General features: G+C 40.0%; 2 protein-coding genes across 12 annotated transcripts in view; one reads left to right on the top strand and one right to left on the bottom strand.

The window, feature by feature from the left end:
• LOC138973599 (endophilin-A3-like) overlaps positions 1-7,930 on the top strand; it is a 37,754-nt gene extending 29,824 nt beyond the window's left edge. For all 6 annotated transcript variants that reach the window (XM_070346355.1, XM_070346346.1, XM_070346337.1 and 3 more), the window contains one exon: positions 1,962-7,930. In XM_070346355.1, the coding sequence (XP_070202456.1) occupies positions 1,962-2,164 (203 nt within the window). In that variant the 3' untranslated portion in view covers positions 2,165-7,930. The remainder of the gene's footprint in view (positions 1-1,961) is intronic.
• Positions 7,931-10,452: 2,522 nt separating this feature from the next.
• Positions 10,453-16,414, bottom strand: part of LOC138973669 (heterogeneous nuclear ribonucleoprotein K-like) — a 71,555-nt gene continuing 65,593 nt past the window's right edge. For all 6 annotated transcript variants that reach the window (XM_070346427.1, XM_070346405.1, XM_070346413.1 and 3 more), the window contains one exon: positions 10,453-11,433. In XM_070346427.1, the coding sequence (XP_070202528.1) occupies positions 11,400-11,433 (34 nt within the window). In that variant the 3' untranslated portion in view covers positions 10,453-11,399. The remainder of the gene's footprint in view (positions 11,434-16,414) is intronic.

The following is a 16,414-nucleotide window of genomic DNA, read 5'->3' as shown; positions in this document are numbered from 1 at the left end:
TGATAATTTCTGATTTTTCTTTTTTTTTCTTCATTCTACACTTCCTGCTTTCGGATATGCTAAGCCTGTGGTTTGGCTCGCTATCAGAAGGAATCCTGCTTTTCTCTGAAAGATACAGGGCAGATGAAGCTTAACTGTCACACATCATTTTCAGATTTTGTGCACATACCATTGGACCGTGTTTAAACTTTCTTCAGGTAGTCATCAATCAATTACGAAATAAGGCAGAGCGCTGTTTAGAGATCTGATAACCAAAGGGGAGTAATCGCTCTAAATGCATACGACATATGTAATGGAGTAAGCGAGAGTTGTCCGGAACCAATCTGGAATGCTAAGATACATGTGTCTTAACTTTCTAGCAATTGGTCTGGGTGAGATTCACACCGAGAACCCAACCATTGACTGCTTTTCCCTCCCTACTTGCAGCTAGAGATTTGAATTTCCCAGAGCTGTCTGATGAAAGAATATTTTTAGTGGGTGTTCATTGGCGATGCACAAGTCTATCAGAATAAATCAGACTGATCAAGTATGAGAAGTACTAACCTTTGAATTTTGCATCCGTTTTTATTACGCATTATTTTGTGACTGCACATGATTGTATCCAGAACTCGCCTCCACAAGCCACATGTAACACAACCCCACACCTTGCAGCCCTATACCCCCCCACCCCCCACCCCACAATGCTACCCCAACCCCCACCTAACTCAAGTGCACAAGAACTTGGGGGGAGGGGGGGGTCTTCTCCAATTAATCTTGATAAGATGTGCAAGAAATGAAATTGTTAAAAAACAAAGCAGTCATCAGTATTTTCTCAAAATGTTTGAGTTTAAAATGTGCATGCTAATCTTTCAATAATGGTTTTCATGTTTTTGTCTATTTGTTCAGCATGCTGCTATTTCAAGTGTGTGTGTGTGTGTGTGTGTGTTTGTGTTGGTTGTGTGCATGCGTGTGTGTGTTCATTCTGGATCTTCATGTGTTCATATACATGTATTTGCTTTTGGAGTCTAATTTATCATCAAGGGTATGTGCATGCATCAGTCAGTATAAGTATCAGCTCAAATTTAACACCTTCTTCTAGTCTGCTTCTAATGTAAGTGTTTTGGATGGGATGGCATGTTACCAACTTCAGTCTGTCTAAGTGGCATGTGCTGCAATCTCTCTGTGCCTCAAGGAGAGATTTAGATAGTGTGTGCGCATGCATGGGGGGGGGGGGGGGGGGGGGGGGGGGGGGGGGGGGGGGTGGGGTAAGGGTATATATTGTTTGGGGGGGGGGGGGAAAAACAGTGTTGTCTGAGTGTGAGTATCTTGCATGATTTCACCCCCCCCCCCCCCCCCCCCCCCCCTTCAACACATGATTTAATTATGTAGGAAAGTACAGTATGTGTTTGATTAGTTAAGTGTCACCCTGTTTGACTTTAATACTTTGTATGTTTGTTGTGAAGAATGTGTCTATGTTCTGTCAAAAATCACATATCTATGCTAATGTATGGTGCCAGTTTACTGTGAGTTGCATACTATCATCATATGTAAATCCGGCTTCATCTGCATCCTTTGATCGTTATTTCACTCAGTAATTGTAGGCAAGTTTATCATGTACTCAGAATTCAGCTAGCATTTTATTACCAAGCCTTTCATTACCCAGTCTTTCGTGTACTTTCATCAGTATGTCTCCTTGTTTGTGGACTGAAGTTCTTTCAAGAATGATGTTTCAGATACAAGCATTTGCTTGCAGTCCTAATCCCTGCCTGTTTCTGGCTGTGTGTGTCGGCTTCCCAGTGCTGCCTGAGACGCCTCTTCTATGCTAATTTTCTTTGCTTGTTTCACAGGACTGAGGTGCAGATGTGAGCAGATGTAGAGTGTTTTTTTGTGTGGTCTTGATTGAGTTTATGTGGTTCTAAAGAAAAATGTCAGTTGATTGAGTGAGACCTGTATGTAAGTGACCCGTGTCTTTGTGCCCACAGTGCCCAACAGCAGCGGGAAGCAGCCGACAGCGCGGGCAATCTACGACTTTGTGCCAGAGAGCGAGGGAGAGCTGGGCTTCCAGGAGGGCGACATGATCCAGCTGATCAGCCAGGTGGACGACAACTGGTTCGAGGGCTCCGTGCACGGCAAGGTGGGCTACTTCCCCATCAACTACGTCGACGTCGTCGTGCCCATCTCCTAGGTGGCAGCACTGGTGTTAAAGGGTGTGGACACTGAGCCAGAGACTCTCTTTGCCTTATCGCCACAACAACTACTCTACCTTGGCTGCTGTGCTACGGGGGACTTGCTGCTATCAGAGTGCTATCATCCTGGGCCTGTGTATTATGACTAACTACCACCACCACCACCATCAGCATACAGACTGTGCGTGTCTACAACTCCATCGTGTTTGACTGTTGGGCTAAAGACGTGTCTGAAATGAGGATTTCTATACAGTTTCCATCGCTACAGAGTCTTCATACTAATGAGGAGTTGTATACAACTTCCATTGCTGCAAATTCTTCTTTCTAATGAGGAGTTCTATACAGTTTCCATCGCTACAGATTCTTCTTTGAAATGAGGAGTTCTATACTGTTTCCATCGCTACACATTCTTCTTTGTGGGGACTTCAGCCAGCCGCCTTTTGTGTGGAACTGTAGCAACAACTACAAGAGTGTGTCTCTTTGGGAAGAAAAGGGAAAAGAAATCAAGCCACCATGGCTTGTAAAATCTTGAAATCTGCTGCATTCTGAGTATTCCATCACCTCTTTATCCATTTCAGTATGGGCATTGTGGGATGGACAATTTAAACAGCAGAATGTCATCGTATCTGGTCGTAAGAGTAGTGGATCTGTAGTGAACTCTTTCTCTCTTTCTCAAGGTGTGTATGGACACTTTTATAGATGGTTTATTCTAGACGTTCACCGCTAGTGAGTATGTGAGTGTGTGTGTATGTATCTGTAGCCTTTGTGATGTAGCTGCTGCTGACTGATCTTTTGGCAGCGTGCCAGTCAGTTATCGATAACCACCACACAACATGGAAGCCCAACAAATCAGTGGCGGGGTCGTTACCTGTAAGAGTCTTGATTCAGAGTCAGCCGATGTTATTCTACTTCTTTGGAGAGACTTTTAGACCCGTCAGTTGTTGCTTCAGGTTGAACTATCATTAGAGGGCCAACATAATTATGTACATTGATTCAGAATGTGAAAATTGTAAGGAAATGCCAAGTGCACATTTTGACAGCATGTTGAATTCATTGTTGCTATTTTTAAATGAGGAAATTGATAATGCAGATTCTCTACAAAGATGATTTGGTGAGATCCCCCCCCCCCCCCCCCAAAAAAAAAAAGAAGTGTACAGATAGACTTTGAATTAAAAACTATATTGAATGTGAGCACAGTTGTTTGCTAAAAATGGAATGATTACTGCATCCAGTGTTATTTCATGTAGTCGTAGTTAAGGTACAGGAAAACCTCAGTTAAATGCCGGGAAGCAGGTAATTGCGTTGATATTAAACTGTTGTAAGGTGTGTTATTGCTGTGCAAGTCACAGAGATAGCACTAAAAAGGTTGCAATATGAATGAAAACTGGCTGTGATTATTGTTGAGATACCCTGCTTTATTCTGAGGCTTTCCAGTACCTAGTATGCAGAAACTGAACGACAGATTGTTCATACCTTACCTATTCTGTGATTCATAACTTTTTTCCATGAGGATCTATTAGATATTCAGATTGTTTTTTCAATGTGATTGTATCTCCTTTCATTACAAACCAAAATTGTCCTTGGTGGCTGAAGAGCCTGAATGTAATTGTTTGTTTGGTGGAAAACCTTCTAAACAGCATTTGAGTACTATACAGTTAAAAAAAATATGGAATTATTTTTTTGTAGCTGTGTTATCTTAATAGAGATTTATTAGCAGCCAATCATCGTCAAGTTTTCAAAAAGAAAAACAAACTTTACCAAAAAAAAGATGTGTATAGTACAAATCTGCACTGTTTTAGTTTTAGTTTATGAAATGTTTAGTTTAGTGCAAAAAAAAGTCGAGGCCCTGAACTTTTTAATTTCGATGCACTCTTTGTCTCGGTGGTTACATTCTTCTTCACAACTCTCTTTCTTTTTATAATGGGCTTCCTTCTTATCTACAACTTTGATGTGTATACTGAATGACTCTGTTGGTAGCCTGTGTTGTACTTCTCGTGTAACAATTCAGAGTGTTACTGTTACTGTCTAAACCTCTTACCTTCTTCTTTTCTTTCCAAGCTACTCATCATGGTTAGTTCTATTTATTATCTGTAAGGCAAGGAGAATGAGCAGGATCAACACCAGATCTTCTGAAACAAAAAAAAGGCATCCATCACCTTGACTTAATATGTCCCTTTGTCGTACTCCATTACCAAACAGAATGTTTTCAAGCAAAAGGCAACCATCACTCTGACTCCTGTTTCTTTTCTTCCCCCTCTTACCATTCAGATGGTGTTCAGATAAATGTGTCAATCTATGCATTTTTGGTGTGATTTCAAAGTATTCCGTGACCACTGTTGATGTGCGTATGACATTTCCATGTTGATTGGCTGTTGCACTTGGACATATAATAACCACTCTCCACATTAAACTATCGAAAGACGCCAATGTTTGCATCTTGTTTCCCTGGTCATCCATTACATCAGTGTTTATCCTGGTCATTAAATCCGCATCATGCCGTGAATGGATGATATTGTCATGCAACAGTTGACAACAGTTCGTTTGCATGTGTGACAGGGAGACTACTGTCGCCCTTCACAGCAGGCTCTGCAGAGTTGTTGGCCTTTGAGTGCGAGCTATTTATAGCTTGCAGGCTAGACACCTGTGGATTGTAGAGTTCTGTTTGTGATGGGGTCCGAGGGCTGCTGTCTCCCTGAATGTTCTTGGTTTCCTTTGCGTAACCAAAACAGTTTTTATGGGGCTAAGAAATTAGCCCTAAAATTCTCAATCCTGTTTGATTGGACTTCGCCTCCAAAGGTGATTGTTGTGTTTCGGCACTCGGTTACACATGTAATAATTATTGCTGGGTGGATGTGTCAAAATGTTCTTTTCAGTGTATCTGACACATTTGAGATTAAAGTGTGTTATAATTTGTGATTTTCCCCTTACTAACAGCTAACAATAAACTTCAGGGATATACCCCTCTCATCTCCTGTTTTTAGTTTTTACAGTTTTTTTAAGCATTGAGTATTCAGTTCTTTTCTTTTCGTACCTTTGTGTTTCCGAGAGTTTTGTTTCCTAGATTGTTTTCACATTGTGTACTTCCCTTCAGCAGGATTTCTGTAACGAAAAACTTACATTATTATTACTCTGATTATTTTACTTCTCTTTTGCTTCATTATGGATATATACAGATAGGTCGACAATATAAAGATATATAGAGATAGATAGTTTAAGTATTCAGTACATGCTGTTAATTAGCTAGATATGCAACATTAGATACATGACAGCAATCAGTAGATCTGCTGCATCTTATAGATAACCATCAATTTAAACATCTGCGTTAATCAATCTGCTTTACTATCTATCACTTACCCTAGATTTACAACATTATGTTTTCAGCTTACAACAGTAGACTAGAAGTTATGAATCTATGACTGAACTGTGATGGTTATTTATGGTAACGGTGCAGGGAAAGCGGAATGAATGTTTTTGCTAGTCCTGTGGTATGATTTTTCAATTGTAAATGGTATTTGGTCTGCTTGAAAGTCCAAGTCTCCCTTTGAGTAAAACATTAGTATACACTTCATTTTTTTTCCTTTGCAGCATTGGAAGATCTGCTTCATGGTGTTGTTTTTGTTCAGTTGTTGCACGTGTCAAGATGTCTATGTGGGTCTACCAATGTACATTCCTATGTTCAGTATTCAAGTTACTGATTGCTGGGGTAACCTTCACTTCAGGTGTCTTTCGCTCTGTTTCTGTTACTTTGCTGGATGCAATGTGTTTTTTTATCACAAATTTATGTTTTCCTTTGCAATTGTTTTATTTTATTTTGTACACAAGAATATGAAGTTTAGCTTGTTCCTCCACACTTTCTTTTGCTTTGCTTGCATGTGTATCAGACAAACGCAGATTATTTGAGTGTGAACGTGTGACTTTGTGCAGGTCTCTTCAGTGGTCTAAAAGGACCTTTGGATTATTGCTTATTGTCTAATGAATTGGAGGGCTTGTGTTTTATTTGGTTGTCATTATGTATATTTGTGCATAGTAATATGTTCATGTACACACTTTTACCATTTGTTGAGCTGGTTCTCCTTGGTAGTTGCTGGTGTACGCTATTGGGTCTGACTAACACTGAGACAAGGAAACTTGCCAGTTCTTGTTTGTTTTTTATATGCTTTTTTTATGTGTGCTAATTTTTGTTTTGATTTTGCAGTTGACAATAGATTTGTATTACTTTATTAGCTTATTATCAGTCTTTTGTGGAAAAGTAAGGATCTGTAAGCCACTAACAAAAGGTGACTCTCTCTGAGTGCTTTCAAAAGCAGCCAAGAGGCTTTTTGTTACTGTGCATTTTAAGAAGTATGGGGAGTTTATGAGAGTTATCTTTGCTTATGTTTGAAATGTCAAAAAGCAAGTTATTTGCCTCAGTATGTCCACAGGTGTTTGTTAGAGTCACATCAATCAATTATAGTCTGCTCTCATTTCCTTTGAAAAACTAATATTTTGAGTATTTGCTCAAGGGAATGTGTAACCAAAGGGAGGCAGGCTAGTTCAGACTACAGTACATTGATCTTACGGGCGAGTGTTTTCACTTTGTTTGTCTAAATCATGAAGATTATGGATGCTGTTGGAGAAATGGTATATGCAGGTTGTATATATACTGACAAAGTTTGTCATTTACCACAAATGTGTGATAGTTTGGTAAGTGTTTCTGGTGTCATTAGCTAGAAAGACAGTGAGGTATAGTTTGGGGATTTTTCTCTTTCTTTGAGTAACTCTTATTTAGCACTCAACCTATTAACACAGTTCCCATGTTGCATGCTGAGCAAATGGTGGACAAAAGCATCTTTTGATTTAAAGGAGGGAGAGAGTCAAGGGAAGCTAGCATGATCACCTTGGTTTGACTATGCAGAACAGAAGTGGGTTGGCTGAAATGTAGGCAGCATGTCCAAACAGCATACACAGCTCCACAGACAGCTGCAATGTGTAAGCTTGTTATTCTCTCAGAAAAACAACAAACTTGACCCATTCCATGGCAGGGACTACAGTTGTAGTTTGTTACTGTTTTGAAAAGTATCTTTAGTGTGGTTTTTCATTTTCTCCTTTTCATTTTTTGGCATTATTTTAAAACTGGAAAGGTGCTATGAATATGTCAGCGTTTTGCACCAATTTCATGTGTACCGTGAACGAGTAGATTTTCATCAAATGATGCACGATTGAAAAAATCAGGTGCCACACATCCGGCTTCTGTTATATATTATATAAACACAGGATGTCAGTTACTGTTTGTGAGCACGCCACGTTCAGTGGCCATATAGTAGATTTCCTTTAATAAGTTAAATGAATATTTTGTAAACTCTTTTTTCTGGTATTGTAACTAAATGACTCATCTGGTCAAATGGGGTAGTGGATATGAGATTGTTGAAACCTGTGGAGATGACTAAGAGCTCTTTGAATTGTGTGTTGATGTGTCTGTGTATTTTGGAGGACTTGTGTCCTGTTCTCGGTTCATATTTTATAGTGTTGAGTAATAGTACTTTATCAAAATTTCTCTGTGTGATAGACCATAGCTACTCATGAAATGATTTGTACAGAAGTCAAAATACAAATGGGTTTGTCAGTTACAAGTTGCGTACATACTGGAATGATTGTATAGAATGTAGAGTATACGCACCTGTTGTACATGTAGGATTGGATTGAATTGTTTCACATTCAGATTAAATCATTTCACATGCAATATTTCATTTTCACCCAGCAAATAGAATTACTAACATTCTTTTGCACTCAAGGGTTCCGTGTTTTCATTGAATGGTTTTGTGTGCTTGAGTAGTCAAAAGGTGAAGCTTTTTGCAAGCTAGAACAGCACACACACACACACACTTATTCAGACCACAGAGATACCCGAGGATGTCTCTGGCCCATGTAACGCCACAACTATGCAGAAACTGCACACTTTGGATGTGCTGGTGCTTACATCTGTTGTTTATTATACTCGGAGTCTTATCAAGTCAACAAAAAAAGAATTCTAAATGTACACAAAACATCGTAGAGCTGGTCAACAATGCAACAACGCAACCTTGCAACTGTACTGATTATTGTGTGTGTTTCTTTGCAAAAATCATCACTATGGCCAACTACAGATTTGCAGAAAATTACTGACAGCGCTTGTGATAAAATACTACTCACCTTAAAAATAATTTTGTTAACAGATGTTACCACCTAAAATTTAGATTTCCAATCAGACTTTCTTAAAACAAGAAATTTCTTATTTAAAAAAAAAATCTTCTGTTATGAATGGGTACATGAGGCTATGTCTGAAGCTGCATCTTGGTCAATTTGATAAATAAGAATTTAATGAGTAGCATGGACTAATGATCTGATGAACAAAAAGAAGTAATTATATAAAGGGAAGTAATGTTTAAGATTTTTAGCATGGACTAAGGCAAGAAAAGATAACTCTTTTTTTCTGCATCACAAAAATCATAAACAAATGGGTCGGTGAACCCTGGGTTGAATAAAAGGCTGATAAAAAATAATGGTGTGAGGTTCATTAGACAGGAAAGTGTGAATGTAGATCTCTAAGGTGCACATGTATTCTAATCCTAAAGCGCTAAAATAGAACATGTAATGAAAATGGAAAAATGATTTTTTTGAAAAGTTTAGTCTGCTTATAAGATTGTGCTCCATGTGAATCTCCCAATCCAGTTATACTGTATTTGGAGTCCCAATATTTCAAAGAGATACTATGAATCAAAATGTTAGGTGGGGATTTCTTTTTTGTGAGCGATGAAACAGGTTACCCTCCCACTAAATATAAACTTGGCAAAAAAATTATTGCAACAAATTTCAAACCCAAATTAAAGCATTAATCCCCGTGTCATTTCATTAAAACTTTATATGCCAGAGAAGGCCGTTCACATAACCTTCAGGATCACCATTTGGATTAAAGATTTCTTTTACAGGGATCACGTGACCGCCGCTCAAGTAAGGGTACCGTCAAAATCGACCAGACAAAAACGGAAGAGCCGAATAAAAAATCGACAAAAAATCACAATAGGCAAAACTTTGCAACTTTGATATACGAGAAGAAAGTCAAACCAAGTATCTACCCTGAACAGATTGTTTTGTTTTGCTACCTTACGTATTTCGCGTGCTATGCTATTCCTACTGATGCAGGTGTCGATAGCAAGAGCGATCAAAAACGGGACTTTTTGCGCACATTTTTAGGGGTATCATGACAAAAAAGTCTGCACTTTAGCAATGACTTGGTGGATTGCGTTCCGTTTTTGACCGCTCTTGCGATCGACACCTGCATCAGTAGGAATAGCATAGCATGCGAAATACGCAAGGTAGCAAAACAAAACACTCTGTTCAGGGTAGATAATTGGTTTGACTTTCTTCTCGTATGTCAAAGTTGCAAAGTTTTGCCTATTGTGATTTTTTGTCGCTTTTTCATTCCGCTCTTCCATTTCTGTCTGGTCGATTTTGATGGTACCCTTGCTTGAGCGGCGGTCACATGATCCCTGAAAAAGAAATATTTAATCCAGAAGGTGATCCTGAAGGTTAAGTGAACGGCCTTAACTGGCATAATTATACAGTTTTAATGAAATGACACAGGAATTAATGCTTTAATTTGGGTTTGAAATTTGTAGCAATAATTTTTTTTCCAACTTTATATCAGAGTGCTTGCAGAAATAACTGGAAGTTGCCGAGTTGTCAGGTGAATGATCTTGTGTGCATTCTGCAATTCTTGGTAGTATTGCATGTGTCCAGCAAAAGAAAACAAACAGTGCCAGATAACTTTTATCTTCTTACAAGAGGGCGATTCAGACTGCTGCTTCCATAAGATAAACCAGTCATAGAAGTATAATCTACCGCTGTACAGTGGAACCTCCCTTTTAAGACCCCCCCATTTCAAGACCCTGTTTTCTCAGATTTTAGGTCTTAAAAGGGGGGTTCTACTGTATTGCCGATTATAGTAACATTTCAGAGGAATTTTCTTGGTTAAATCTACCATGTTGAACATTCTTTTACACATCATTTTGTAAACTTTGGCCATGACTTCTCTCCGGACAGCCATTTTGTTTTCTTTGATCACTGTTTGAGCTGCATTTTTGTGGAGGGACTGCGATATTTACATCATTGCGCAACCGAGTCCTTCTGCATCCACCTTATGTTGTTAAAACCTGTTACCTGCATTGGATAGATATTGGATAGATATTGGATACAGAACTACTACCTACAGTTTAGGAGTCTCTGATGGTCTGTCACACACACACACACACAGAACAGGCAGTAAACATAATAATATTTAGAACAATTTATTTCCTTAAAAGTGTACACCAATAAAACATCAAAACTAGACAAACATTCAAGATAACAAGGCCGTCCTTGTAATCTTCTGATGATCACCTACATCTTGCAAAATCCGCACCATTCTCTCACTGTTCTAAGAATCTTCTTCTAACAGTTTTGTCCAGTTTGCACCGTCTGTCTTTGCCCCGTCCTTTCACTCACATTCTCTTTCATTCCGTGTGATGTGCTAAAAACCAGTGCCAGACTATCTCCCAGGGTACACAAGCAACACCAATACAAGCTGCTTTCGTTTTGATAACGAGACAAGGGGTTGGAATACTGTTAAAACAAAACATTAAGACCTTTGACACTCTCCTGCATTAGATCCAACAATAATGGAAATAAAATCTGATTATAAACTCTCTTGCACATTCCATTACGATATGATGAAGTCCAAGACTTTGCCTCCACAAAAATGAGTATTACCCATGCAACAGGAACTGAACATCAAAGAACAGCACAGCATAAGTGAATCACCTATAGGCCCGATTACAGGTACGTTAATAAGCTTAATTTAAAATTTACAATCTACCATTATGAGCGTACTCAACATTATGAAACAAGAGTAGCATCTTTGTGCTGCATGGACTGTCAACACTGATTACAGTCCGGAGGCGTACGTGAATATGTTAATGAGTTTGTTTTGTTTGTTTATGAGATGTGGGCCAAGGGATAATAACCAATGCTGCCTTCCTCACAGCGTCTGTGAAGATTCTGTTCTCAACAACAACACGAAAAAGGGACAATCGGAATATACACAGGGACAGAGGGGCAGAATGATGAAGTCTGTAACTTCTTGCTAGTCTGATGATGAGTAAGTTTGGCGGAACTAGTAAAATGATAAAAAGAGAAACTCGATGCGGAGATGAGGGGCAGGGGCCTTTGTTCTGCTGTAGTTTAGTAGTTACCTCCCTCTGACTGCTGCTTGACACTGAAACACATGAAACATAAGATTAGTGGTGGTGTTACCAAACTTCAAAGTAAAAATGACTTTTTGTTGAAATGTGACGTTTGTTCTTTCACATTAAAAAAAAACCTGACCCTCTCAAGCTGAAAATGTCATGACTGAACCAGCACAAAACAGTATAAAAATCAGCAATACCTTAGAACAAAATGTATTTAGAAAGCACATACATGAAAAAGAGACAGCGTCTGCCGAGCACATCCACTTTTTTTGCTGGCAGACTGCACCTGTTGTGTCCTCACATCACCCTCAATGGTTTCATCGTTCTCGCAATTCTTACCACAAGCAGGATCTAGGACCAGGCACAAATTCCTTCAACCAGACGTTTTCAACCAAAATGACAAGACCTAGCTTAGTAGGCCGATTTGAATCTACTGCAATCCTGGGAGAAAGCTGCAAAACTGTTGACAGCAACTATGAGCAGACATGCCCCTCTGCCCTTATCACCACAAAGTGTCAAGCTGACAATGCTGCACCAACACAGCTGTATCAGTGTATGGGCATCAGGATGCAATATGAGTTAGCAGAGGTGGGCGGTCAGTGGGCTGGTTGGTTAGCGGGAGAGAGTGGAGCAAGATGCAGGAGAGAAGCAAGCAGCCAGCGCAGTTCCAGAAGACTGGGATTTATTGTTAATCAAATCAGAACAACAAAATCACTAGTCTTCCAGACCACACTGGCCAGGTTAGTGTTAATGGCAGTGCACCGCACCCCCTCACCGCAGGCACTCATCCAAACCCATCACCAGCTAGTTAAGCAATCACCCCAAACCATCAAGCCATTCCAAGCAACCAGACAACTCGCAAGATTCAGTTAGAAACGCGTCACCATGCAGTCAGAAATAATTAAACTGAGCACTAGTCCAAAACCCATCACCAGCTACAATTCAACCAATCGTCCCTTACCATCAAGCCTTTGCAATCAACCAGAAAGCTCCAGGACTTAGTAAGAAACACTTCACCATGCAGTCAGAAATGTCTTAGCTTAACTGAGCACTAGTCTAAACCCATCACCAGCTAGAGTTCAAGCGATCACCCCTCACCAACAAACCATTCCAAGCAATCACAAAACTCTATGGATCAAAAAGTTAGGAATACTTCATCATGCCTAAAAAAAAATCTCTCAGCTGTGAGATCAAGTTAACTCATCATGTAAACCTCGACACAAAGGGAGGAAAATCACTGTGCCAATGAATAAAAGAAAATTGAAACTAAGCTGGAGCCCAATGCATGGCCCCTTCATAGGAGCCTAATTTGATGATGTCATGGCAATAAAGTCGGTGGACTTCATAAAGTCTCTTATTTCTAATGCATAGACCGCGCATAGAGCCTTATGTCGGCCATAAAGTTATAGCAGGCCCCTCCTTCCTTCCTTCTTCTTCTTCTGCGTTCGTGGGCTGAAACTCCCACGTACACTCGTGTTTTTTTTTGCACAAGTGGAATTTTACGTGTATGACCGTTTTTTACCCCGCCATGTCCGTTTTCGGTGGAAGCATGCTGGGTATTTTCGTGTTTCTATAACCCACCGAACTCTGACATGGATTACAGGATCTTTTTCGTGCGCACTTGGTCTTGTGCTTGCGTGTACACACGGGGGTGTTCGGACACCGAGGAGAGTCTGCACACAAAGTTGACTCTGAGAAATAAATCTCTCGCCGAACGTGGGGACGAACTCACGCTGACAGCGGCCAACTGGATACAAATCCAGCGCGCTACCGACTGAGCTACATCCCCGCCCTGGCCCCTCCTTCCAATAAGAGTTATGGAACCCGCTATTGGAGCGTTTAAAATGGCGGCTGCTTTCATGCCGATTCAGGATGAGAAGAAATTTGAGAAGCAACCGGATCTTTCTTGACAGCCTACATCCACTGAATCGTTACGACGACGTGGAATTGTACAGAAAATTCCGCTTTCGTCTGCAGGACATTCATGCAATCACGGATGAACTGTACGAGCAACAAGGAACTGCCGAATCGAAAGGGTGCATTGCCTCCGGTTCTGCGGGTTATCTTGACTTTGGGCCAGTTTTTACGCGTGCGGATCTTTTCAAGATGTGTGTGGTGAACTGATCGCGGTACATAATAATAATGATAATAATAATAATAATACGGGAATTTATAACATCAAACACAGCATGCAGAACCAGCAAGAGAGTGACTTATACCTTTATGGGGAGGGTACATAGTTTCCAAACAACGAAAGCCAAGTTTTATCAGGAGACGGGCTTTCCAAACTGTCTGCGGCAAATGGTGTAAAACTGACCCGCCGCGAAGCATCACAAAGCTTGACGCATGCGCAGAGACACAGGATGACGGGGAATCCCTTCCACTATCTACGTGTTAAAAATAGAGCCGCTCTTAGCTATGGCAGGCACTATTTCACCTCATGCATGCGGACCGCTGAGTTCTATAGTGCGTTTCATAGCTATGCGCTCCACAGCGCTATGAAATCCTAAAAGTATGGAGGGGCTATGCATTGGGCTCCTGAGCATTAAAAAAACTTCTACCATGCCAAGCAAATGAAAACTCAGCAATAAACAAGCTGTAAATATTCTCAAATGTTTCGTCCTTTCAGCCCATGAGAAAACAGATGCTATTCCAAGCAACGACTACTTAACTTTTTGTACACGCAGCTTGGTCCCAGTTTAAACAATAACAAACTCCTTACATGCAAAGCAGTTAGGAACTCTCAATTTTTATGGCAACCCAAACTCACCGCAACTGAGCTAAAAGGAACCATATAAACAGTTATAGCACTTATAGAAACTATCAAAAAAAGCAAATCCCTCACCATTTTAGTTCTGTGAACTGACCTCTTGCAAAGATATCAAATTCCATTCACACGACCATAGAAAATGAAAGTACTAATCTTAAAGCTAAGCACATAAAACAATGTCCACTCATTTAGTGGACTCAAAATCATAATTTGTGCAGCATGTGCTAATCTCACATCAGTAGAATCTTTACTGAGTGCCAGTGCATCACAACTGTTTTTCACAGCATTTTCTTTTTTCTCTCAAATAAGCAAGAAATCTAACAACAATTTTTTTCCTTCCAGTAAGAAGGTTTTTTTAAAGGTTTACACAACACAAACTCAACAGCTGACAAATTCCTTACACTGATTCATCTTACATAGTTCAAAGATCCGATTTAATTGATAAAGCTTCAGAACTGCAAATTAACCAACAGTAACTGAAGAATGACAAAGTCTTCCTCAGCGTGTATACAAAGTAATAGATTAAAGCAGACATTTGATTTCAAACAGAGCCGGGAAAACGGAAAATGAAAGAACTGAACTGAATAGAACTGAATTGAAAGACCACCAGGAAAATACTATTGCACAGTGATGAACTCAAGGAGGGGTATGTTTCAACCAAACTGGATAGGATCACACAAGTCGTAAAAGAAAGCAGCTCTCCAAAACAAAAACAAATAATATAGTAGCTCCATGCAGAAAAATTGCCATGCGGTTATTTAAAAAAAATAAAGCAAGCAGAGAAGCAAAAGTGGTTAGCAAAATATGTGAGTACTTGTTCAACAAACCTATCAACTTGTTTAGTTCATAAAATGAAAACATTTAGAGTGGCATTGCTTAGTTTGCAAACATAAAAATATAGTAAGATATTAGAGTTCTTTACAGCAGATTGAGTTCAAATTCAAAAATTTTAGTAATAAATTTTCATTTGATTAATATACTTACCCAACTCACATATAGCAATTAACCCTAGTTCAGTGCTGGTAACGCTGTACGCGTCCCCTTGGTAACAAGGAAGGCGCCTCTAAAAAAAGAGTGACATGAGACCCGTAAGGGTGTCTAAGCCAGCCCGGAAACGAGACTGCCTTCCGTATGCGCGCGCATACACCGCCATATGCAATTCATTCTAAAGCGAAGCCCAACTCACTCCTTTTTTAGACCCAAACACCCACCACAGCGGGGAGGCGGGAGGGAATAAACGATGTGAGTTGGGTAAGTATATTAATCAAATGAAAATTTATTACTAAAATTTTTGATTAAATTACATATCTTACCCAACTCACATATAGCAGATTGCTACTATAGGTGGCGGGTATATAGAGAAATCATGAAATTAGAACCTGTTCCAAGGCTACCATAACCGGTAACGCGGAACTGCCGTCCTGTCCCAAGACGTCTCTGAGGGAGAGGTTAATAAAAACCTCCTCAGACCGCCCGTAAGCCGACTCCAGTACTTCAGCCAAACGGCCCGACCAGAGGACTGTCAAAGAGGAGGCCCAAGGCCTTGCCTCATGCGGTGAGAGGCAAAACTGCCCTAACATCTCCAGACTGTGTTAATCACCAGGTAAGCACCTGTCTGATCAAAGTGGAGACTCACTTGGTTAAATAAACTTTCGCAATATCCTTACACCTTGCTGTGCTAAGTGATATCATAAAAGCTTCAGATTTTCTGACCCAATGCCGAGTCCGTGACAGGTACCTTCTGAGAGTCCTCACGGGACAAATAACCACATCAAGCTCCCCAGGAGCAAGAGTCCAGTGTAGCAGTCCATCTAGGTAAGGTTGACTTCAAAAAGTCATACCCCTACCAGAGTAGATAGACCTGTACCCACCCTAAAACAGTGTTTAACGTCATTTCCAACCGTTCAAGGTTAAATCAAGACGGAGACGAAAGATAAGGCAAATGGCCTTTAAATCAACGATCTAACAAGGTCCGTGAAAGTCAGAAAATTTTTCGAAAATCGAAATATTAAAAGAGCCAAACCTGACTCTAAAGGAGCCAAAATCTTGCTTCCTGAATTGAAAATACAATTGGAAGCTGGTTTTCCCCGTTTTCCGCATAAAAGCCAAGGTAGAATCACGATGGAGATGAAAGATAAGGCAAGTAACCTTTGATTCAATGATCTAACAAGATCCGTGCAAGTCGGAAAAAACTTCGAAACCCGAAAAGTTTTAATTGACTAAACGTGACTCTAAAG

The sequence above is a fragment of the Littorina saxatilis genome, linkage group LG1, assembly GCF_037325665.1.
Source record: "Littorina saxatilis isolate snail1 linkage group LG1, US_GU_Lsax_2.0, whole genome shotgun sequence".
NCBI lineage: Eukaryota > Metazoa > Mollusca > Gastropoda > Littorinimorpha > Littorinidae > Littorina > Littorina saxatilis.
Note: the sequence above shows the minus strand (reverse complement) of the source record. Positions and strands in the feature narration are given on the sequence as shown.